Genomic DNA, 24,235 nt, shown 5'->3' on the forward strand with positions numbered 1-24,235 from the left:
GAGAAACCCGCCCCTCCAACACTCCACATAAGGTGGGGTGTGCTGGGCTCACAATATAACGTTTAGAGAAGATATAAATATCTCTCTCTAGCCGTGAGAACATGTGTTTTGCAACCTAAGTAAGTAGCTGTAACAGAAAAGTTACAGCAACAGTGAGAAAGGGGATACTACGCATCTCCTCAGCACTCCACATAAGGTGGGGTGTGCTGGCCTCACAATGGGGATTGTAGAATGGACACAAACTAGTTCACACAAGGAACTGGTAAGCTAGGCATGGTATCAACAGTTAGATATGCAAGACAACAGACACAAGAGAACAGTTTTAAAACCTTTATTTGTAACGTTAAACAGGGTTGGAAACTTCCTATCTGGCCCAATCTCTAAAATGGGAGTAGTCTCGACCATTAACAAAACAAAAGTCTTAAGGTTCCGTCCTGTCCAAACAATAAAATGTCGGTATCAAAACCTGCACTTGCCCTCAGCTTATTCTTCCAAATGTGTACGGGATTATGTTAAACAAAAATGTGTGTCAAAATAATGTCAAGATGGCAATAGAGTTCTTTCACAGTTTTTCTCCCCAAGTTCCAGTCACTGGGGATCTTCAGAATACTTCTTTTACTTTAAATGGTTCACAAAGAGAGATACTTATGCTTTCCTTATTCAGCTTCAAACCTTCTTGGCTTTCCACAATTCACACAGTTCACCTAGGCCTCTCTAGCCTGTTGTTGCATTTTCCAAGTGTAATAAAGTTCTGTTTTAACAATTCTTCATGGTTTCTTTCTGAGGCTTCCCGCACCCGATTCTTGAAACACACTTGAAACGGCGTACACTTCCCCAACCTTCTTACTTCCCGATTAACTTTTCTTTACTGTAGGAGGCTTTTGAAACTGCATGGTTTTACTAAATTCCATGCATGACCACTCCAACACAGCTGCGTTCTGGTACTTGTATTGCTTAGATCTTGTCTCTGTTTCTTTTACACGTACCTTTAAACCTCGGGAAGTTCAATTCTGTGTTACTTTACATTCAGTTCTGTTTCAAACAAGCCTTCTTTAAGATTCTATTCCCTTTTTCTCCACTTAGTTATTTCCCTGCTTTGGCTTTTACTTTCGTTTTCTTTTCAACATTCACTTCTCTTCCCTTCCCTTCAGGGTCTTCGCTTTTATTTCTCAGAGACTTACGATATCGTATTCACTCACACTGGGTCACTCAGTTTGTTTCTTGCGTTTGCTTTCTCTCACTTTCAATCTATCTTTCAAATGCGGGTCTCCCTCGGTCAGGCTCGGACCCCTTCTTTACTTCCAGCTGTGGGTTTCCCTCAGTCGGGCTCAGACCCTTTCTTGCTTTACTTGGTGCTTTCCATCACACACTCTGCTTCCTACCAAGTCTCTCTCATTCTCTATCTTTGATCAGACTCCCCGGGCAGCGTTGCACGGTCAGTGGCACTGTCCTTGGGTGTGGGGATGAGTTCAGGGTCTCACCACCTGCCCCTCAGGACCCTTGGGGTCGGCATTGGTCCCAAGGGAACAAGCAATTTTCCAGACCTCGTCAGCAGGGTCCTGGCTGTCTGATTCCAAAACATAGGAGGTATGGCTTTTGTGACACGCTGCAGCCCTTTCTTCTCACCAGGCCATAGTCACTGCACGCTGTCGTCCTCTTGATTTTTCCGACAGCTCCCAGCATCTTTGCTCCAGACAACCTTCCCAGCTCGCTTCTAGTGTTTGGGATTTGAAGAGGGACCCTCTGCCGGTATCAGCCTTGCAGCCTTCCTCCTGCTCTCCCAATTGCATCGGACTTCTCTCCCTCAGCAGCCTCCCTTTATACACCTGCGTGATAATAATGGGCTGCAGGCGAGTGGTCAGGGTAGGGTCTGTCTGACCTTGCCTGACTATTAGTGGGACAACACGAGGGTAGTTGGTGGTAGTCTCATCTGTTTCGTAAGGTGTTTCATACAGATAATCTTTGCTACTCTCAGTTGTCCCTCCTTCGTCCCAGTATTATGTGAAAATGGGTAGGGGGAGTTGTGTGTTTGAAAATACCCCAAGAAGGTAGAGGATGGTTGCGATTGTGGGCAACTGGTAGAGGGGGAATACCAAGTCTTGCCCATGAATCTGACCTCATATCAATGTAGAGCCGAGAAGTGCAGAGGGATAGAAATGATTGGGGATACAGCCGCAGAGACGCTGCATCAGAGTAACTGGGGCCAGGGCTGCAAAGCTCAGAGCAGCCACAGGCCCATCTGGAGATGCAGGAGAGGTGCTCTGCAGCTGGTACCATGCCAGAGCATGAGTGAATCCACTTAAAGAGCATTATGAGCGTCAGGCATCATATCCCTAGGGAACCAATTCCACAAGTAGAATTCACAGAGATTTAACCCACCTGGGAGGGCCCGAAAATTCATGCACAGCAGTGAGCCCACATATGAACCTCCACTAATGAAATGGAGTGAGTCCAGAGAGGCAGGACCATCCCAATGGCCCTCCCCATTAATGTATGGGGCAAGGTAAGGGTTTACTGTGGCCAGTATATTGTGGGGGAGTCCACAGCACCATGAAGAAGCTTATACAAGATGAGTACAATACAAAACCACAATAAAACAAAGGACCATCGCTCAAGGCTCCTCACCTCTGCTGCCTCCACCTGCTGCTTGATGAGAGAAGGGTCAATGCCAGGGCTCTCCAGGTCATGAATGATGTCCTGTGTGTCCTTCAGAGTGGTTAGCAGAGCGGCCATGTCGTACCAGAACTTCCCTGCCAGCTCCAGCACATCCAGGTACTTCTGCTCACGCTCCTCGGCACAAGCTTTGATTTCTCCCCAGAGGAAGAGCATCTGCTCTAACTTGTCTTGAATCGCTGCAAGTAAACAACACAAACATCAGTTATTCAAGAGGCAATTGTAAGGGAGTGTGACAAATCTGTGGATGGCATCCCTTCTCCTCTAGATGGAGACCTTTCCCATGGGTAAGGGCGATGCGCCCAAGGTACAACATTCCCCTTGTGGGTGGTATACAGGGGGAGGATCCCATGGGAGGGGAAGCCCCTTATGGGACTAGGGACGACCATCCCCTGAGAACGTGGTATACCCCCGTTTTGTTACACCCTCCCTCTTTGCCAAAGCCAAATCATTCTTCCCTCTTTACAACCAGTACCAATATCTTTTATTGTAATGTCAGCCAACCTAAAACAGTGAATACAATTAAGGCACAAGAGGATCAATGTTGCCTTCCATACATTATTAATGCAAGTACTGGGAAGAAGAAGATGGCTCAGAGTATGAAGATTACTCCAGGGAACTGTTGTGAGTGGTCTAGTTTTCTGTCGTTCCCCATTGGACCAAAGGAATACAAAATAGAGGAGGGAAACCAAAGGGAGGAGATCCACTCTCCTGGAAGGAACTGCCAGGTACGCTGAAGCGTTCACAGCAGATCCGGAGAGAAGGACACTGTGCAAGGAAAAGGGAGAAGAACCGACCGTAGTCCAGGACGTGAGGCCTACATGGTTTGCTACCCAAACAACCCTGTGGGTGTCCCCGGATCACAGGAGCCGTCGTACAGAGAAGAGGCATTCCTAGAGACACACAGAAGCCGGCGAGGCCGCGACTGGCGAATAGACGCCCCTGAACGCTACTGGAGCCTTGTGCTGACATCCAGCTAGGAAGACGCAAACCAAGCACAAAGATACAAGGGCAGACCGAGAGGGGCTAGAGGTCCAAGAAAGCCGGGGAACGAACATGAAGAGGAGAATAAGAGGGTCTCGGACCTTGAGAGCCAGAGAATAAGGGAGTCTGGGACCCTGGGAGAAAAACATTTGCCTGGCAGGAGACTAAACCATGCTGTTGTGAAACCACATTGCGAGTCTGGGACCGCACCCATAAAATAGTAAGAGAATAAGAGGGTCTGATAACCTGAGACCAAAATAGACAGATACGAGAGAAGCATATGCTTGGCAGGACAGCACACCAAGCTGGTATAAAAATAAACACGGTCAGTCTGGGACTTGCACCCATATGAAGTCTAAGAATAAGCTGAAGCCCATTCACGAAAGCACAGTGTCTGGGACCCAAGGAAATACAAAAGAATATCAACAGAGACCATCAGTTCCCTGGGATATGTTTGGCAGGAGAGTGAACTAGACATGAGCCTTCTGTGAAACATGGGAACGCTTGCTGTGCATCGCTGGGAAAGTTTGCAAAGTCCAGGGAAATGAAGACATGTCCCTCAGCAGAGTGAACATTATGTTGTAACCTGTGAAGGCCTAGAAGTAGCCAGAGTCTGAGAAGTACTTGCTCTGGCCTAAAGACGTTTTTCGTTGTGTTATTTTACCAAATCAAGAAAACCACCTAAGGAGGAGACGAGCTCCTAACTTGTGAAGTAGAACAAGAAGGGAACCAGAGAAAAGAGCTAATCCCTGGTCACTAGAACTTTGCTCTGTGGCGGAGGAATATTTGTTTTGGTTTATTGACAACCCGAGACATTGGGAACTTTCAGTTAGCAAAGAACTTTCATCATCACTTTAGTTGAGAGTACAGCATCCTTGCACATTAGATTTAAGTTAAAGGAAAAGTGCGCTTAAAAATATTATTGGCTTAAAAGATGGGCAATAATCAAAAACATATTTTAAACATCTTTTTAAAGAAAGTTTCTATGTAAAGTTTTGAGCAAACGAGGCTCAAGGCGTTTATATGGTGGCATCCATTTTTGTAATTTGAAGCAGCCTCTTCTGCATGTTAAGCTCTGCTCTTGCGGCACTAATCAAGCAGCAAAAGCCCCCTACTGGGAGCTTTTGCTTACTGCAGCCAGAGCAGAGCTGAACATGGAGAGGATGCTGCCTTCACTTTCATTTTACGATTTCGGTGCGCCCCAAGTCCCGCGAAGCACAGAAAACTTAAAATTTAAGTCTGAGCAATTATAAATACTTTGCCGGCTGCCAGCGAAGTTTTCATAATTGCTGCCACTTTCTTTTCTAGTTTCCCGTGCGCGGGAAACTAGAAAAGAAAGTCGCAGCAATTATGAAAACTCTGCTGGATGCCGGCAAAGTATTCATTATTGCCTGGACTTTCTTACAAGCAAAGTCGCAGCAATTATAAATACAACGTTGTTGAATTTATGATTGCTGTGGTTAGAAAACCACGGTAATCATAAATACAACAATGTTTTATTTATAATTGCGGTGGCTCTGCTTTTAGTCTCCCGGGCTCCCCCGGGGCGGGGAGCCCGGGAGACTCGAAGCGAAAGCCGCCGCAGTCATAAATACAATGCATTTGTATTTAATTGCTGTGGTTTTATTTTTAGGTTTTAGGAGGAACCCAGGAAACTTAAAGCGAAAACCACAGCATTTATAAATACAACAACGTTATATTTATAAATGCTTCTTTCGCTTTGAGTCTCCCAAGCCCGGGAAACTCAAAGCGAAAGCTGCTGCGGTCCTAAATACAAAGTGGTCGCATTTATAATTACAGTGTTTTTAAACAAAGTTTCCTAACCTGGGGGAGCCCGGGAAACTTGGAAAGAAAACCACGGCAATCATAAATACAACCCGGTTGTATTTAGAATTGCAGTGATTTGTTAAGAAAAAGAAAAATAAGCACTTATCTGCATGCAGACTTCCTGCCTGCATTCACTGCTCTCCGGCAATAATAAAGCAAAAGCCACCTACTGGTAGCTTTTATTACAGCTGGCTGGCTTTTGCTTCATTACTGCTGCAAGGGCAGAGCTTAACAGAAGCACAGGAGGCTCATCCATTACACAAAATGGATGCCTCCTAGTGCGTGACTTTTTTGAGGTTGAGCCTCATTTGCTCAAAACTTTACATAGGAACTTGTTTAAAATATTTTTTATATATATTTTTCATTACTGCCCATCTTTTAAGCCAATCATATTTTTGAGGATTAGGGTTTTTGGACACGACAGTGACTGACTGTTTATTTGCCTTTGATTTCTTTGAGGCATGTAACCCCCTCTTAGCTTTAAGGACAGAGAGGCCATTTTTCCAACCCTCTTACTCGTTAATATAAATGTTTATAACTAAACGATGTCACCTTTGTGTCCGAGCCTTATTTCTGCACCCTTACAGGAGACTTTCCTTAAACTCTGTGGTCAGAGGTCTTTAGGTGTATCTTCCTGACTTAGTACTTGTAGGGATTCCCTCAAGCCCACCAGGCTCCCTAAGTGGTAGTCAGGACAAGGATGCCTGTGCCTGCACTCAAAATGTAGAATTGGGTGGTTACCAGGGACAGTACATACTAAAATAATTCCAGGAAGAGAGAATGTCCACACACTATATATTCATCTAAATAGTATCTTTATATGCAAAAGACAAGAGACAAAACACTCCTGTGACATCGTCAGTAATCTGACCTGGTCACAAGGGTGTAAGAATTGCTCTCGGCCTAGGGTGGGAAGCCCATCAGAGTGAAAGCCACAGCAAGTACTAGCCCAGAGGGGGGTGGTGACAGTTGATAGGGCCCCCATTCCTGTCCCCTGCCAAGTCACTGTTTGTATGTGAATAGTGTTAGGAAATCTTTTCATTTTGCACCCTCTCTGGACTTTTGGAGGCGTGTAAAGCCTTCTCCTTTACTTCCTTTGTCTGTTTGGCTCCTCCTTATGGGGAACTGACTAGTCCCTAAGACTGTCAGTACTGAGAGACTATGTCTCTTCCTTATGAATTCTTATATTAGTGTCCTTACAACTTTTTACCTAGTGGCTTTTTGGTTACTTTGACAATGTGCCTAAGTAAAGCTGGTGGCAGCTGTGTGATTTCTACTGTTTCTCTTACACTTTTGCATTTACTGCACTAAAAGGAGGCTAGTACACTAAATGGTCATGCCATGAGATTTCTGCTTGTTCGTAGGCTTCGTGCCCTGTGGCCGCCTTTCACTGGTTAGGAAATACCATATATGGCAACCCCTTCCCGTGTGTGTGTTATTCTGTGTGGACTCATTGCGGGCGCCTGACCCCATCCCCACTCTCCCGAAAGTAAGCATTGACTGCTCATCCACGTACATTTATTGGGTTGGAGGTAACCTCTCAAAGATCCCTGTTCATCATAAGTAGAAGGGCCACTGTCCACCAAGCCAGATTCCAGAAATCCATCTGAACAGACAGGTGAAGCCCTGCACCAGTGCCTGATTTCCGAAGACCCTTGCTGTTGCTTCGACCCTTAGACCGGTGGGAGCAACCAGACTCGACCCATGCTCGCAGATCCATGCCTTGCAAGTCTTCGGAAGTGTCCTGGACCACCCGTGGACTGACCAGCTCCCTTTTGGACTACCATGCTGCAGCCGTCAATGTTCTGATCAGAGACTTGGGACTTGCAAAATCTTCAGTTTATGCCATAAGTCATCTGTCCTTGCATTTATGCCTTCTCACAACAAGGAATGCTGTGCTGGGGCTGCTTTTGTGTTCACCACTGGAAGATCGCCTGTCACCACCTAACCATAGTTACCTCCGCTGAAACAATCTCTCTGCAATCCCATGAGGTTGTCCTGAAGGGTCTTCAGTACCAAAATCTGCATTGTTGCATTGTTTCTTCATTTGGGTGTCTTCTTCAAGAAGTTGCCTGGAACTGTCTGGCGAGAACCGCAACCAGCTCACAACATGAAAAGTGACCTCTGCACCTGCAACCCCTGGCATTCCCTCACTCAGAAGATTCTGCCCTCAGCGAATTACGGAAGACCTTCAGTGTCACCTGGAAGAATCAAAGCCACGGGGGTAAATGAACGGTAACATTGGATGAGAGCCCTTGCCCCTTAACTGACTCTGGTCTAGCCTTTGGTTGTCGAACCTGGTTTAAGTATCCTTTTCTAGGACTTACCTTGGAAATGGGATACAGTGGAGTACTTCCCTTACTTGAAGCAAATACCTTACTTTAAAGAATTTCCAAACACCACCATAGTGTACTGCATCAGTTCTGAAGAACCTTTCCTGAAGAAACCATAGTTGGAACTTGTGACTCTTTGGCCCAAACAACTTAAGAATGGACTTCATAAGACAGAGGGAACTGGGTTCCTGCTTAATCTAGTCTAACTGTTTTTCTTGTATATGATTACTCACCTGGTGAATACCGGTAATTAATGCATATGTGACTATGTATGTATGTATGTATGTATGCGTTATATGTATGATTTTTGATAACAATACTAACCTGCCTTTTCTATGCTTAGTGTGTTCATAAAGGCATAACATATCATTGTATTATTTACTGTGACGATCCTCCAGATGGCGTCACTTCTCCCCAAAGGGGAGCACCTTTACATGCGGCTAGAGAGGTGCGGGCGATAACCAATAATCCCACTAGGGGTGGTAACATGCGGGAGGGGCACATGGGGAGGAACTCTCCTCCTGGAGATAACAATGTGAGTCCGGGACCCGGCCCCTTCAACTCCCGAACCCCACTGGGTAATAACACCCAAACCTTCTCTACCTAGGATACAGTCCGAAACCATGTGTTAATGTGAACTGTCAGACAATCTCTCTGTAATGAGTACAAGGATGAAGAAGATCCCGAGCACGTTACAAGTCAAGTAAGAAAGGTGCTCGACCAGATGTTGTGTTACATCAAGTAGGAAGAGTGCTTGACCAGATGTTGCGTTACATCAAGTAGGAAGAGTGCTCGACCAGATGTTGTCAATAAAACTGACGTTACGCTAGGGCAGTCCCCGTTATTTAAACCAAACAGCAATGACGGACTTTGTTCTGTCCTGAATCCGGAAGGAGAACTCGGAGAGTGAAAACACTGTTGAGAAGTATGCAAGGTTGAAACTGGGTTTCGGCAGACTGCAGCGAGGGAGCTCCTCAGTGCAGCAGAGACAAGCAGTGGGACGCCCGGGCTGTGTCCTGCGAGTCGACTGGGAGCCGGCGCCCTTGAAGTGGACAAACTGTGGCCTGACCTGTCATGGGTGGGCCCTGCGGTTTGAGAACTATGCCGACACTGCCTACTCTGGCCTACCGCGGAGCCGCTTAGGCAAATGTATTGGGAACATGAGAAACTGTGGTGGTGGCATGACCTGTAACGTGTGGACCGTCTGGTCCGGAACTTGCCCTGAGACCGCCAGCAGTACCCGGCCACGAAGACAAGCGGGCCTACGAAGAGAAGGAGAAGGCAGAAGGACTAGGACGGTGAACTTCTGATTTGGACTACACATACTTACTGACTGCCCATGTTTTAGTTTGTTTGAGTTAGGGAAACCACCTTTAGTTAGGGATAGGTAGGTTCATTTTATCCTATAAATAAAAGTCTATAACAACCACTATGCCACTGTTTGGTCAGAATCCTCATTCCGTGCTGCCACAATACTTGCAGACTAACTTATTGGTGTTGCTCTGTGCGGCCCTAGACCGCTCTCACACTTTTCCTGAGACTAAGTTTTGACGGCGCCTTTACTCTACTTTGACTGGTTTTTGGCTAACCATTCAGTGTCTTCCCTGTTTACCATACATAGGATGGCCATCTAAAATCCTCCCAAGAGCCAATTTTAGAAATCCATCTTAACAAATGGTATCACTTTGTATCATCCTCCATCTCTGCAAACAAAAGATTGCGAAACCTATTGCTATGGTTCTATGTGACAATGTCCACAGGAAAAAAAAAAGAAACTTAGGCATAGGCAAAAAGAACTGGAGTTTAACATGGCTACGCTTGACTTTGAGAGGGTGGAGAAGCAGAAAGGTGGAGAACATCAGTTGGAGCTTGCCAGGATCCAAGCTTCACATGGCTCTTCTAGGGCATCTGGAAATGGTTCTGGACCTTCTTCTCATCCTAGGTTTTCTAACAATCTGCTCAGTGTGTATGATGAGAAGAATGACATCATGGATTGGCTGACAACTTTGAGTGCCCCTGTGAGGCTGATAAGATTGCATGGTTGATCAGCAGGCTGTCCCATTCTGGTTGCAGTGCCATTAAGGAAATGTTTAAGGCTGATAGAACAGACTTTGCGAAATTGAAGCAAGCTCTCATCTTAAAGTTTGGGAAGACTCCTGTCCAATACTTGAAATTCAGTGAGCACAAGAAAAAGGAACAAAATAATGGCTTTCCAATTGACTTGATTGGCTCTACCGTCCTCCTGTTCCCTGGCTCTTCTGTCCCCTCATGACATGACTTGCCCCCCGCCCCTCTCTTTTTCCCTCTACCTGTCACTGTTCTGTAGCCAGTGCCTTGATGCCCATGGGTTTAGCGCACTTCTACAAATGCAAAAATAAATAAATACCTATGTTACTGATTCTTTGTCAAACTTGACTGGCTGGGTTGAGGGTTATACCATCAAGGGCATGATGAACTTGGTAATGCTTGAACATATTTTTGCTTCCTGCTCTCCTGAAATTAAGCAATATTTAACTGACTAAGGAGATTGATCCTAAGATATTGGCCGTTGCTGCTGATTTGTGGGTGTCCCACAGTGTCCCATAAGGACAAACCTACTTCTAGTAAGCAGGAGGAGGGTAAGAAGCAGAAAGGGAAAGAGGGCGGGCGGGCGTGCTGTTAGGGAGAATTCTCTGTTTAGGCTGAATTTCCCTACCTAGTGAGTCCCCCAGCAGCTTTGCTGGATTTCTGGGGTTTAATTTTTTTCTCCTGCCAAGAGTGAGACTCTTTTACCCTCACTCTTGGACATGTTGAAGTGTGTTTTCTTGGTTAAACCTTGTGTTGAATGGGCTATGGGGTCTTTTACTCCATAGGGCCTCATGTATTTTTGTGATGTGGGTCACACCGCACCCTCTGTGCCGTGACCCAGGGGTGTCCTAGGGACTCCCCAACATAGACTCCATACCCTGGGACTGACTACTGTCTCCCAGGGCATGTAAAGTCACCAAAGACTTTGCTAGTCTTGAATCCTGAACAGAACCAGTACAAACCATCATATTGTGGACGTACTGGCTGGGGCAATTCGATTGCCCCAGGGTCTGTTAGTCGAGGGGGCACGTCTCCGTCCCCCCTGATCGAGTTTTGGCTGGTGGCAGTGGAAACTACTTTTTATATTCGACCGCGAATATTTCCCTATGGGATTTCCCATTGTTTTAGGCTAACACATTTAATTAATTATTTACGGTAGCCTTAAACATACCGCCGGTTTATATATTTATTTTTATAACTCCGGTTGGGACTTTTTGCCAAAACTTGATTCAAAAATGGCGTTGGTGTTCGCCTCTGTAACTCTGACCCAAAGTGGAGCCCTTTGTTCCACTTTTGGCGGGCTTCTCCACAGAAGCCCTCCAAAGTGGTGCCACTCTGTCTGGGGTACTTAGGAGGGGGGGAGGGGGATTTAGGCACCCTGGACTGAGTTACCTTGGTAACTCAAGTCGCACTCCGTCCTGATTGGCCCAAGTGGTGAGCCGCCCGGCTCACCACTTAGCATGTTTGAGTGACAGCTAGGCTGGGTGAATGGGGGTTTGCTGCATAAAAGCAGGGCTTTGGGGACTGGGACTTGAGAAGTCGCCACAGGACCAAGAATCCGACGAGGGAAGAGCTGAGCCGACCTGCTTCGACGACACCACCCGGTGGAGCCCTGCTGAACCGTCTCACCACTTTTTCCCGACGACCGAGGAGAACTCTTAACGGAGTGGCTCCTTCCCTTGACTGGTGGGGACAACCAGTTTTCGCCTTCTTTCCGTTCTTTGAGGTATCTCGTGGCCGCCTTGCCTGTGCCAAGCACCCCGGCAACCGGAATACCACACTTTACCCCCATACCGCGAAAGTCGGTACCAACCCTTTAACCGGAGGACTCCGCGGCTGGTTTCTTCCCGGGCAGTGCAACGACCCTCTTCTTCTGCTCTTCAGCGAGAACTTCTTCTCCCCTGACCGACGTCGAGCCCTGCTGCCACTGCCTGGAACAACTGCCACCGCTGGAGGATCCTTTCCGCTTAAGGTACTGTGTTCTGCCTGGCTTCCCTTGCTACCGACTGTACGGGGTAGATTTAGTCCCCGGCTTTCGAACCTGGGAGTGCCTGGGACACTTTGGCTAAACTTTCTGAGCCACTCTAACCTCTTTTTGACTCTTTGCAAGACTTTGAATCTCTAACTAACAGTGTGATCTTGGGCACATTTTCGCTCCGGCTACTCTAAGAGTGGGCCCTGCCTAGTGACTTTTGCTCACCTGTGACTTTATTCTTCTTTAAGCCTATTGCAAGTGCTCTGGACCTTAGAGTGGTGTGTCTAACCCATTTCTGCTTTTTCTCTCCCTTTCTTGGAAACTACTAGAGTGTCATCTAACGTTAAGCACTCACCTCTGTTTTAATTAAGTGGTGTTTACTTAGAGTTGTCTAGATAGGAGAAAGGATTGAATCTACTTTCATTATAACTGTGTTGAAGTGCTTTTACTATATTTTTGCTAGAGTGTTTTTAACTTATGTGTATTTTAAATAAATAACTATATACTTTTGAAACCAAGCTCTGGTCAGTGTTTGCTTGTGCTATTGTGTTTTGGTACATATTGTGTATACTTTACATACTGCCTAACTCTTCTTGAGAGAAGTCTGACTGCTCAGCCACAGCTACCAGGTAAATCTGGGTGGTACAGACTGCTACCAAAGGGGTTTACTGCTCTACCTGTAGTCTTAAATCTTTTGCAGTGTTCCCCAAGGGAACTGCACAGGTTTCTGCCTAACACTGGTGGCAGCGGTGGGATTTGTATTGAGTATACATTTTATTGTGCTTTAGATACCTTAGTGCAACTAACCACAAAGCTTAGCACTGAAAAAGTAAAACCTCTAACATGTCAGTTATAGAAAGCTATAGTCAAGAGTCCCTTGCAGCCAAAACTGCTGATTGTTTAAGAGTGCTCTGTAAACATAAGGATCTCCTGACTAAGGGCAAGAAAATGGAGCTGATTGAAAGATTGTTAGCTAACCAAAGTCTGGGTGATGGTTCAGAGGAACCTACCACTCCAGCAACTGTAGATGACAGTGTTGAAGTTAACATGGAGCAAAATGTTGATGTTTCTGAGGAAGAGTCAGAAGAGGAGGGTGAGGCTGTTGTAACTGTCCCCCCTAGGCCTCTGCCTGCTCTACCTGCTGTACCTACTGGACCTTTACCAGGTCCCACATTTAGTCCTCAGTACTTTGAACTGGAGAAAATGAAGCTAGAATTGGAGTATAAGAAACTTAATGCTCAAACTGACAAAGAACTAAGGCTAAGGGAAATGGAGCTCAAGTATGACTTAGAAATGAAGAAATTATCTGTTGAGAATGTTTCTCTCTCTGGCTCCTCTAGAAGTTCCAGTCCTAAAAGACCCCGGATGCCTAAAGAATTGGTTGGTATGTATGAGCCTAAGTTGGATGTGTTGGATTGGTTGTCTCTGTTTGAATATAATCATGGGCTCCAGAACATCACAGGAAATGACTTACTCACCTGGTTGTTCTCTAGGCTTCCCCCTGTTGCAACTGATGTGGTAATGGAGATGGGGGAGGAGGATAGGAAGGACTATGAATGTGTGAAACTAGCTTTGATAGCTAGGTTTGGGAAGACCCCTTCCCAGTATCTTAAGAGGTTTAGGAGCCTCAAAAAGCATGATGGTACCCCTTGGGCTACCTGGGTGAGTGAATGTTTGAAAAACTTAGAGGGATGGATTAAGGGTTACAAGGTGAACACTTATGAAGGTATGAAGAATTTGTTTATGTTGGAGACTATTTATGATGCCTGCTCTCCTGAGCTCAGACAACACTTGGCTGATTCCAAGGAATTAGATTCCCGGAAACTAGCTAAGGCTGCTGACTTGTGGGTTGCCAACAGGGCCACTCACAAGGATTCTGGGGTAACTCAGAAGAAGGATGGGGAGAAACAGCCTAAAAAAGACTCCAAAGAGAATTCTAATAATTCCTATCCCAAAGAGGGCCCCAAACCACAAAATAACCAGGGTAAGCCACATGGGAAACCTATTCAGGCTACTGTACCTTCTGGCCACAAGCCAGAAGGAGGTCAGAACAAGCCACCCTTCCAGAGAGCATTTGGACAATGCTATGTCTGTCAGGGTACTGACCATATCAAAGGAGATCCCAAGTGCAAGGGTAAACCTGCAGGGATCAGCACAGTCTCCTTAGCCTTCACTCCTGAGGATGAAGTACAGATGGCTAGTGCCCACTTTGAACTCTTTGCTGAAGAACCCTTGGGTCTTCAAGCAACTGTAAACTTAGAGCCTATGGGTCTGGTTAGTCCCCAGAATAGGGTTGTGTATAACTCCCTACCTGTTAACTCTAAGGTGTATTATGTGGACAGTGTTCTTGTCAATGGCCAGGATACTCCTGCCAGGAGAGACACTGGGGCCAGCAGAACAGTAGTGGATGAAAGCTTCTTTCAACCTGAGGATGTGGCCAAAGCACCCAAAGGTCCCACTAAGATGTCTGGAGGCCCTGTCCAAATGGTTCCTATTCTACCAGCCCTCATTCAATGTAACAACATGACAGTAAGGATCCCTGTCAGTGTTCAGGCTGAGGTACCTGGGAAGGTCCTGTTAGGGAATGACCTAAGAACTCTAGGAGTAGTGTCACATACCCCCAGGCCTCCCAGTATGGAGAAGCAGAACTTAACCAAATTGGCTAGACAGGCTACCTTGAAGGACCCTTCTAAGCCTGTGGGACCCTCTACTGAGAACCCCACTACAAGCCCTGGTGTTAGTAAGTTGACCTCTAACCCAGGCACCTTTCAGGATAGTATGCTAGGAACATGGGAGCCCCAACCAAGCTCCATCATTGTTCCCCTAGTCTCAGAGTCTCTGACTCCCCCTGCTTCTGAGGAAGAGGTGGATAGACCAACTAGGCCCCTATCTGGACCCGAGAGAACTGGTAATTCTCAGTGCTGGTGGAAAACCAGAAAAGAAAAGTCTAAGGCCAAAAACCTTCAGACTGTTGGACCTTCTACTGAAGACCCCAACTCAAATCCTAATATTAGGGGGGGAACTCCTAAAATAGGTAAGGGTAGATCTAAGAGGAAGGGGAAGCAGGTACATTGCCTAACCCCAACCCCTCCAACCAAGAGGCCTAAGACCCAACCTGCTCCCACAAGAGAGGTGGTGAGGAACCTTGGAGGCCCCTCTAGATCTAAGGGAATCCTTTATAAGGACCCCTTGAAAAAGCCTAACATAGGTTCAGAAGTTGTACCAACTTCTGAGGGACTGGTCAACCAGATCCCCTATAACAAAAAGACTGATGTTCCTCAAAGGGTCTGTAGGTCCGTTAGCTTACAAAAGAAAACCTTTGAGTTCACCATTGAGCACAGGTCAGGGTGTCACCATCAAAATGCTGATGGACTCTCTAGGATGTATATCATCGACTAGAGGTATGAGGTTCATCCAGGAGTGGATTAAATCCTCCTGTCCCTTAGTCTGGGGGGGGCGAGTGTTAGGGAGAATTCTCTGTTTAGGCTGAATTTCCCTACCTAGTGAGTCCCCCAGCAGCTTTGCTGGATTTCTGGGGTTTAATTTTTTTCTCCTGCCAAGAGTGAGACTCTTTTACCCTCACTCTTGGACATGTTGAAGTGTGTTTTCTTGGTTAAACCTTGTGTTGAATGGGCTATGGGGTCTTTTACTCCATAGGGCCTCATGTATTTTTGTGATGTGGGTCACACAGCACCCTCTGTGCCGTGACCCAGGGGTGTCCTAGGGACTCCCCAACATAGACTCCATACCCTGGGACTGACTACTGTCTCCCAGGGCATGTAAAGTCACCAAAGACTTTGCTAGTCTTGAATCCTGAACAGAACCAGTACAAACCATCATATTGTGGACGTACTGGCTGGGGCAATTCGATTGCCCCAGGGTCTGTTAGTCGAGGGGGCACGTCTCCGTCCCCCCTGATCGAGTTTTGGCTGGTGGCAGTGGAAACTACTTTTTATATTCGACCGCGAATATTTCCCTATGGGATTTCCCATTGTTTTAGGCTAACACATTTAATTAATTATTTACGGTAGCCTTAAACATACCGCCGGTTTATATATTTATTTTTATAACTCCGGTTGGGACTTTTTGCCAAAACTTGATTCAAAAATGGCGTTGGTGTTCGCCTCTGTAACTCTGACCCAAAGTGGAGCCCTTTGTTCCACTTTTGGCGGGCTTCTCCACAGAAGCCCTCCAAAGTGGTGCCACTCTGTCTGGGGTACTTAGGAGGGGGGGAGGGGGATTTAGGCACCCTGGACTGAGTTACCTTGGTAACTCAAGTCGCACTCCGTCCTGATTGGCCCAAGTGGTGAGCCGCCCGGCTCACCACTTAGCATGTTTGAGTGACAGCTAGGCTGGGTGAATGGGGGTTTGCTGCATAAAAGCAGGGCTTTGGGGACTGGGACTTGAGAAGTCGCCACAGGACCAAGAATCCGACGAGGGAAGAGCTGAGCCGACCTGCTTCGACGACACCACCCGGTGGAGCCCTGCTGAACCGTCTCACCACTTTTTCCCGACGACCGAGGAGAACTCTTAACGGAGTGGCTCCTTCCCTTGACTGGTGGGGACAACCAGTTTTCGCCTTCTTTCCGTTCTTTGAGGTATCTCGTGGCCGCCTTGCCTGTGCCAAGCACCCCGGCAACCGGAATACCACACTTTACCCCCATACCGCGAAAGTCGGTACCAACCCTTTAACCGGAGGACTCCGCGGCTGGTTTCTTCCCGGGCAGTGCAACGACCCTCTTCTTCTGCTCTTCAGCGAGAACTTCTTCTCCCCTGACCGACGTCGAGCCCTGCTGCCACTGCCTGGAACAACTGCCACCGCTGGAGGATCCTTTCCGCTTAAGGTACTGTGTTCTGCCTGGCTTCCCTTGCTACCGACTGTACGGGGTAGATTTAGTCCCCGGCTTTCGAACCTGGGAGTGCCTGGGACACTTTGGCTAAACTTTCTGAGCCACTCTAACCTCTTTTTGACTCTTTGCAAGACTTTGAATCTCTAACTAACAGTGTGATCTTGGGCACATTTTCGCTCCGGCTACTCTAAGAGTGGGCCCTGCCTAGTGACTTTTGCTCACCTGTGACTTTATTCTTCTTTAAGCCTATTGCAAGTGCTCTGGACCTTAGAGTGGTGTGTCTAACCCATTTCTGCTTTTTCTCTCCCTTTCTTGGAAACTACTAGAGTGTCATCTAACGTTAAGCACTCACCTCTGTTTTAATTAAGTGGTGTTTACTTAGAGTTGTCTAGATAGGAGAAAGGATTGAATCTACTTTCATTATAACTGTGTTGAAGTGCTTTTACTATATTTTTGCTAGAGTGTTTTTAACTTATGTGTATTTTAAATAAATAACTATATACTTTTGAAACCAAGCTCTGGTCAGTGTTTGCTTGTGCTATTGTGTTTTGGTACATATTGTGTATACTTTACATACTGCCTAACTCTTCTTGAGAGAAGTCTGACTGCTCAGCCACAGCTACCAGGTAAATCTGGGTGGTACAGACTGCTACCAAAGGGGTTTACTGCTCTACCTGTAGTCTTAAATCTTTTGCAGTGTTCCCCAAGGGAACTGCACAGGTTTCTGCCTAACACGTGCTTATAAATCTTGCTCCCAGAAAAGTCACAAAATGTTTGTAGTGGGGTAAGTCATTTGACACTGAAAAGGGTAGTGGGACTAACAATCCCAAGCACAGCAGTGGTTACAGTAAGCCTCTCTAGGTATACAGACTCAGTGTATTTTGTGTTGCTTGTGGAGCAAGCAACAATGTGATGGGAGACCAGAGATTTAAGACCTTTGGGTGTCAGTCTAGAAAAATGGATACCTCTCATGATTGACGGCAAACGTATTTTGGTGGCCGAAGGCCAACCGTCTCATGTACGAAACGATAGAAATACAGGTTTGCGAGTTTTACCAATGAACAGCCATTTTCATGTAACAAGGATCGCCATTTTGTTTTCTAACAAATTGCTCATTGCTTTCTGTTCACATTGCTTCGCAGCACATTTTCTGCTTACACTGCTCGACTGTTAACATTGTTGTCTGAACGTGAAAGGACAAGGCCGCAGGGCCGCAAGGCTAATAAGAGTTTGTTGAAACACAACGTAGGCAGCTCTGGGAAGGAATGCCCGGCTCCCTCCCGAATGTAGGCTTGAAGCAGAGCCGCAGGGTATTTAATCATTTCACAGCTACCAGCCAGTCTCGTTATATGGTAGAATATGTTAGAATAAAGCAGCTAAAGGCTTGAATTATGCTCTTCTTACGGCCCCCCTTTTCCAAGCCCTGTAGAGCGTGTCGGCTCCCAGGACACGAATAGCACCGCATAGATAGCAAGGTCTGGAATGTGACTCTTCCCCCGTATGTAGCTCGCTTACAAGAACAGAAGCACTGTGTTCTGTTCAACAAAGATGTCTCCGCACTTGCAAGGTTGCATATTGTTACTAGAATAGACATTTGAAGGTGTCATATTCGTTCAAAGTAACCCAATAAAGGGGGGTGTTAAACATGTCACAGCTGATTGTATGATATGAATTTTGTATATATGTAACTGATGTACTTAATTCGCTCTCTTGCGTCCCTCGAGGTCTAGAGATAGACGTTGCGGGGCGTGAGATCGAGTTGGCCAACTGAGACTATTGCTTTGCAATAAACCCTAGCTTTGGGAATACAACCTCGTGTCTGAAGTATCTATCGTGTGTGGTGACTTGCCTTGTTTCCATAACGCGAGGGACCCCTAGGGGCCCCTTTCAAGATGGCGCCCGAACAGGGACCCTCCCCCACTTGTTCCATCGTATATGTTGTAATTGAGTAAAGGTGGAGAACGACGAGGACGGGACGATCGAGCCAGGATCAAGAGGTGTTCGGGGCGCCCTGTAGAAGTGATGAGATTCCTTTGCAGATCTGCACACATCTGATCCCTGGTCGACGTATCTGGCTAGAGAACAAGGAGGCGAGGCTCCCGAAACGAGGCAGAAGCCAAGAAACGCAGACGCGACGTCATTGGTTGCATCAGTATACAGACGAATAGTGTCCTGGAGGACAAACTGATTTATCAGGTGAGTCATACCCCGATTCAAAGTAATCCTGATATTGGTTGAGAGTTGACTTTGCAAAATCAAACGCCCTAGGTAAGGTTGATTAACCAGGGGGAAGGTTGAAACATGCCTGGGGTATTGTCCACCCTAGCAGGGTTTTTCCACTGTGGTAGACAATCTTTGGAAGATGGCCAAATTGCACCACCTGGGGGAACTCCGGCGTATGAGATGTATGTGAAGTATCGTGTGGGAGCGATAATATTCTGTGAGACTTGGCATAGGCAAACCAGAAAGCAACAAGACCATCAGTGGCCGATAAATGGTAGTTTTGGGATCCCGAGAATAGAGAATTTGGAGAGAGTGTTGATAAGAAAGAAAGCGCGTCCCGCAGCATTTGATATAGTTAAGGACTGGAGAAGGGAAGCAATGCTCCGATTTTGAAGTAGAGCGAAGCATGCGTACAGGCATAAATCAAAAGGTGAAGTAGCGGAAGAAAAGGAGGAGGAGGAGTGGACTGAGAGGCTAAGAAGGTCAGGTAGACGTGACCAGTTAAATATAGAAAAGATATACCCACAACGAGAATTGAACATAGCAGATGAAGTGATGGAAAACATATTGATCCATACAAAACAAGGCCCAAGATCAGAAGTGAGGCCAAACACGTCAGTAACTATTGCTCAAGCCCCTCCCGCAGCTCAAGCCCTCCCACAGCCACAGACCGCACACATAACAATTCCTATTATCCAACCAGGCCCACGGCAGACACTCCACGGTCCCATTGTCCCATCCGCACCTCCCGCCTTAGATACAGACTCGGTACCGTCCGTTCCTCCAGGGGTTGAAGTTGAAACCATGGGGGCGAGAGGCGGGACTGAACAAAGTGGATGCACGAGGGTAAATCGCAGTGCGATCAGCAAAGAAAGGAAGGTGGAATTGCAGCAACAGGCAGAAATGTATATAGACGGGAATGATGGGACAGCAACATTGGCTTCGATGTATGACTTCCGAAGAAGCAACGAAAGACAGGTAGTGTTGGAATGCATGGGTGAATATTTGGTGGAGGGATGGAAACAGTTAATTGGGAAATTACCACTGCAGCGATTGTTAGACTTAAATGCATTAGAACGCTGTAGACAAAGAGATGAAGAAGTGCGGGAACATGTGTATGGACTTTTTGAGCTTAGAAATAAATTGGATAATGAATATGCTGAAATGTTTACTGCACCTGGGTACAGGGGTAAGGATATCAGGAGAAATAGAAAGGAAGCGGTAGAGCCATATATACAGCGACGACATTCGATGTCGTCAGTACAGAGGGGCGACAAATCGAAAGTATGTATACGAGAAGCGTTCAGATGGATGTCGGATCCCAGTATTCCCACAATTGATGAATATTCCATGCCATGAAAAGAAAAGCACTGCAGTCAATGACTGAACATTTACTAGACAAACACATAAAAAACGACAAGGCCAGCCCACCAGAAATAATGGCAGTATAAAAGAGAGCACTAGAGCGAGGGACAGGAGAGACAGCCCTATCGCTTGATCTGGGAATATTATTGCACATGAGAGAAGGGGGAGGGACAGTAAGGGGGGCATTCCCTATGAGGGAGGTCCCACCTACCTTTGTGCCTAAAACAGAGATTCCCGCAACGGGCAACGTAGCGGCGCAGGTAACGCCAGCCCATTATACCGCCCAATACGTACATGTCCCCTTTTCCACACAGGAGGTGAACAACATAAAATGGACGATTCCTGATATAAGAAAGAATCCTGCATGAATTTACAAGGAAATAGAGTACTGCCTGCAATCATCCGTGCTTACCATGGGTGACATAAACCTAATATTCCCAGTGATCCTGCCAACCGACATATGGAAGCAAATAAGAAAGGTGGATGACGTAACGGCCTATGGCGCCACGTGGGCGGACTTGGTAATAGAAGACAGGAATAAAGCGGTTGGAGGGACACCAGGAGCGAACATGATAGCATTACCAGCACGCATAATACAGAAACAAAAAGAAATTGTCCCAGAGAAAATAATTCAATGGGACAAGTTGACTGCATGTGTGCGAGGCAAGGATGAGTTAGCAACAGATTATTTTAATAGATTCGAAGAAGTATTCGCAGACTTCAGTGGGCAGGATGTAAGTTCGGAAGCGGGGAAGAGGCTATTTGTTGATAAATATGTAAGGGGGTTGAGACTTCCAATTCAGAACCTACTAATGACATCAGAAAGTGCATGGCAAGCAAAAATGCTGGGTGAGGTATTGCACATGGCCCAATATTATGAGACGAGAGTAAATGCGGGAAAGGACCAGGAGGAAAGAGATAGAGTAAATTTGAAAACAAGGATGTTACTGCAGCAAGTAACAGGACATAATAGAGGAAGAGGGAACGCACAAGGGAGGAGTAATTTGAATATGCATGGGGGGCCCTTGGGACCAAATCAGTGTGCATACTGTAAGGAGGAAGGATACTGGCGAGCGCAATGTCCACATTTACAGAATGGAAATGGACCCGGTCAGAGAAAACAGCACAGAGGGCACCAAGGAACGCATGGACCAAATAGGAATAGTATGCAGCAGCATCACAATAATGAAGGTAATCAAAACCAAGCCCAAAACCAAAGTGCTCCTAACCAGAGTCAGGGTCAGTAAAACCAACAGTATGGGAATCAGAGTGGGGGAAATAGAGGAAAGAATGGGAACATTTTCAATACGCAGCCAAATACGTATTACAGTAATAGTAGTGACTACACATCGGATGATGTGTTATTTCCCCAATAGGACAGCCCAGGGCAGGGGTCGGAACCAGTGTCTATTCCCGTGAACCAGAGAGGACCCTACGTAGAAATGGGAGTTGGGAATAAGGAGCACTGCTTCCTTGTAGATACAGGAGCGCAAAAGTGTTCAATAGACCATCACTTGGTTCCGGATATACCACTGTCAGGGCAAAAGAATATTTCCGTAGGGTTCGCAGGTACACCAGTCATAAACCCAGTGTCCCAACCAGTCCCAGTTACTATAGGACCATTCACTGAACATTGTCCCTTTCTCCTAACAGAAAATTGTGGGGAGAACTTGTTGGGATTGAACTTGTTGAAAAAGCTATGTGCGACTATACATTGTACGTCAGACGGGGTGTTTCTAACGATTTGGCCACAAGATGCCCCTGTGTCAGAATTCATGTCAGAAACCTTGCCAGGAGAGTTAAGAGAAGTGCCAACCTGTATATGGGCGATGCATGACAACGATGTAGGATGCTTGAAGATAGATTCAGTGAGGATCATTTTGAAAGAAGGGGTTACACTGCCAAGAATTCCCCAGTATAAAATTTCGGCTAACGGAGAGAAAGGATTGAAAAGTATTGTTTCAGATTTGGTGAAATTAGGGGTTATTGAAGAAATTACAGGCAGTACATGTAACAGCCCGATTCTTCCAGTGTTTAAGAAAGGAGGCAATGAAGTACCATATCGTTTCATAATTGATTTGCGCGCGCTAAACAAAGTAGTAGATCCACAATTTCCTTTGGTCCCAGACGCCACTACAATATTGACAATGATACCTGCCTCAGCAGAATACTTTAGTGTAATTGATCTAAAAAACGCTTTCTTTAGCATTCCGGTGGACAAGGACAGTAGATATTTGTTCGCGTTCACATTAGGGGGACGATCATTTACATTCACGCGCATTCCACAAGGATATACGGAAAGTCAGAGTATTTACAGTAGAGCGTTAAAAGAGCTGCAAGACATGCTAGAATTACCAGTGGGGTGTGTACTATTGCAATACATAGATGATCTGTTGATCGCTGCAGATACAGAAGAGATTTGTAAAAAGAGCACCGTATTACTACTGTCACACCTAGCGGCAGATGGCCAGAAAGCTAGTTTGAAGAAGTTTAATTATAAATCGAAAGGAGGTAGCTTATTTGGGCTACCTACTTTCGAAAGAAGGGAGAAGGCTAACGCCAGAACGCATAGAAAGTATTTCTTGTATGCCTATTCCAAAGACACAGAAAAGAGTTAGAGCCATAAAAGGCATGGCTTCTTATTGCCGGCAGTGGATCAGTAATTTTGCGTTAATTGTGAAGCCAATGGTGCTATTAACTAAGAAGGATGCGGTGATGCCTTTGCAGTGGAATGAAGAATGTCAGAGAGCGTTTGATCAATTGAAAACTGCATTATGTTCTGCTCCAGTTTTGGGCACGCCAAATTATGAAGAAGTTTTTAGATTATTTGTATGCGAGAATGAAGGATGTGCATTAGCTGTTTTGACACAGGAACAAGGTGGAAGAAATAGGCCGTGCGGCTATTTGTCTTCTGCGCTGGACCCTGTAGCACGCGCACTACCACGATGTTTGTGATCTGTCGCGGCGGCTGCTGCGTCAGTGAAACAAACGGAAGGGATGGTATCGGGGCATACTTTAATTCTGATGGTGCCACATGCCATAGACGTTCTATTAAATAGGACACAGACGCAACACCTCACCTCCGCTAGACTGACAAGATATGAGATTATCTTGTTCACGCCCCATATCCAAATTATGAGGTGTAGCGCTTTGAATCCTGCAGAATTAATGCCACTGCCCATAAAAGAAATTGGTGACACCTAATCACCACCCCATGATTGCTTAATGGTCACTGAGGAAGAAACGAAGGGGAGAGTTGATTTAAGTGACATCCCACAAAAGGAGCCAGGTGGAGAGTTATTTAGTGACGGCTCTTGTTTTAAACTACCTGATGGCACGACAACTGCCGCATATGCTATCACTACCCTAGAGAGCGTTGTAGAAAGCAAAAGAATTCCCTACAACTCGGCACAAGCCGCAGAAATAATAGCATTGACCAGAGCCTGCGAGATTTCTGAAAATTTGAACGTGAATATATATACTGATAGTCAGTATGCTTTTGGGGTGGTTCATAACTTTGGTCGACTCTGGGCTGAGAGGGGTTTCTTGACATCACATGTTGCCAGAATTCAACATGGCCCTTTGATTGTACGATTGCTGTCTGCACTCACTTTTCCAAAGCGCCTAGCAATAGTGAAATGCGAGGCACATAAAAAGGTAACTTGCAAAGTAGGAGAGGGAAACGCGTTTGCAGACAGAATTGCGAAACAAACTGCCACTGATTTGAAAAATAAAATGATGACAGTCCAGACGGAGGAAGTACCCTGGATGATAGAAGATGGAATTGCCACTGTGAAAGAGATGCAGGCCGAAGCCACGGCCGATGAGATACAAGGGTGGGCAGAGGGCTCTGCTGAGTTAAATTTAGAGGGTTGTTGGGTGGACAAGGGAACTAAAAACTGGATGTTGCCAGATTCCTATGTGACTGCAATGGTCAC

At 46.2% G+C, this 24,235-nt stretch overlaps 1 protein-coding gene across 20 annotated transcripts in view; it reads right to left on the reverse strand.

Annotated features, from left to right (window-relative positions):
• Window positions 1–24,235, reverse strand: part of MACF1 (microtubule actin crosslinking factor 1) — a 1,825,008-nt gene that overhangs the window by 358,225 nt on the left and 1,442,548 nt on the right. For all 20 annotated transcript variants that reach the window (XM_069622429.1, XM_069622430.1, XM_069622431.1 and 17 more), the window contains one exon: window positions 2,626–2,852. In XM_069622429.1, the coding sequence (XP_069478530.1) occupies window positions 2,626–2,852 (227 nt within the window). The remainder of the gene's footprint in view (window positions 1–2,625; window positions 2,853–24,235) is intronic.

The sequence above is a fragment of the Ambystoma mexicanum genome, chromosome 11 (assembly GCF_040938575.1).
Source record: "Ambystoma mexicanum isolate Mex_15411 chromosome 11, UKY_AmexF1_1, whole genome shotgun sequence".
Classification (NCBI taxonomy): domain Eukaryota; kingdom Metazoa; phylum Chordata; class Amphibia; order Caudata; family Ambystomatidae; genus Ambystoma; species Ambystoma mexicanum.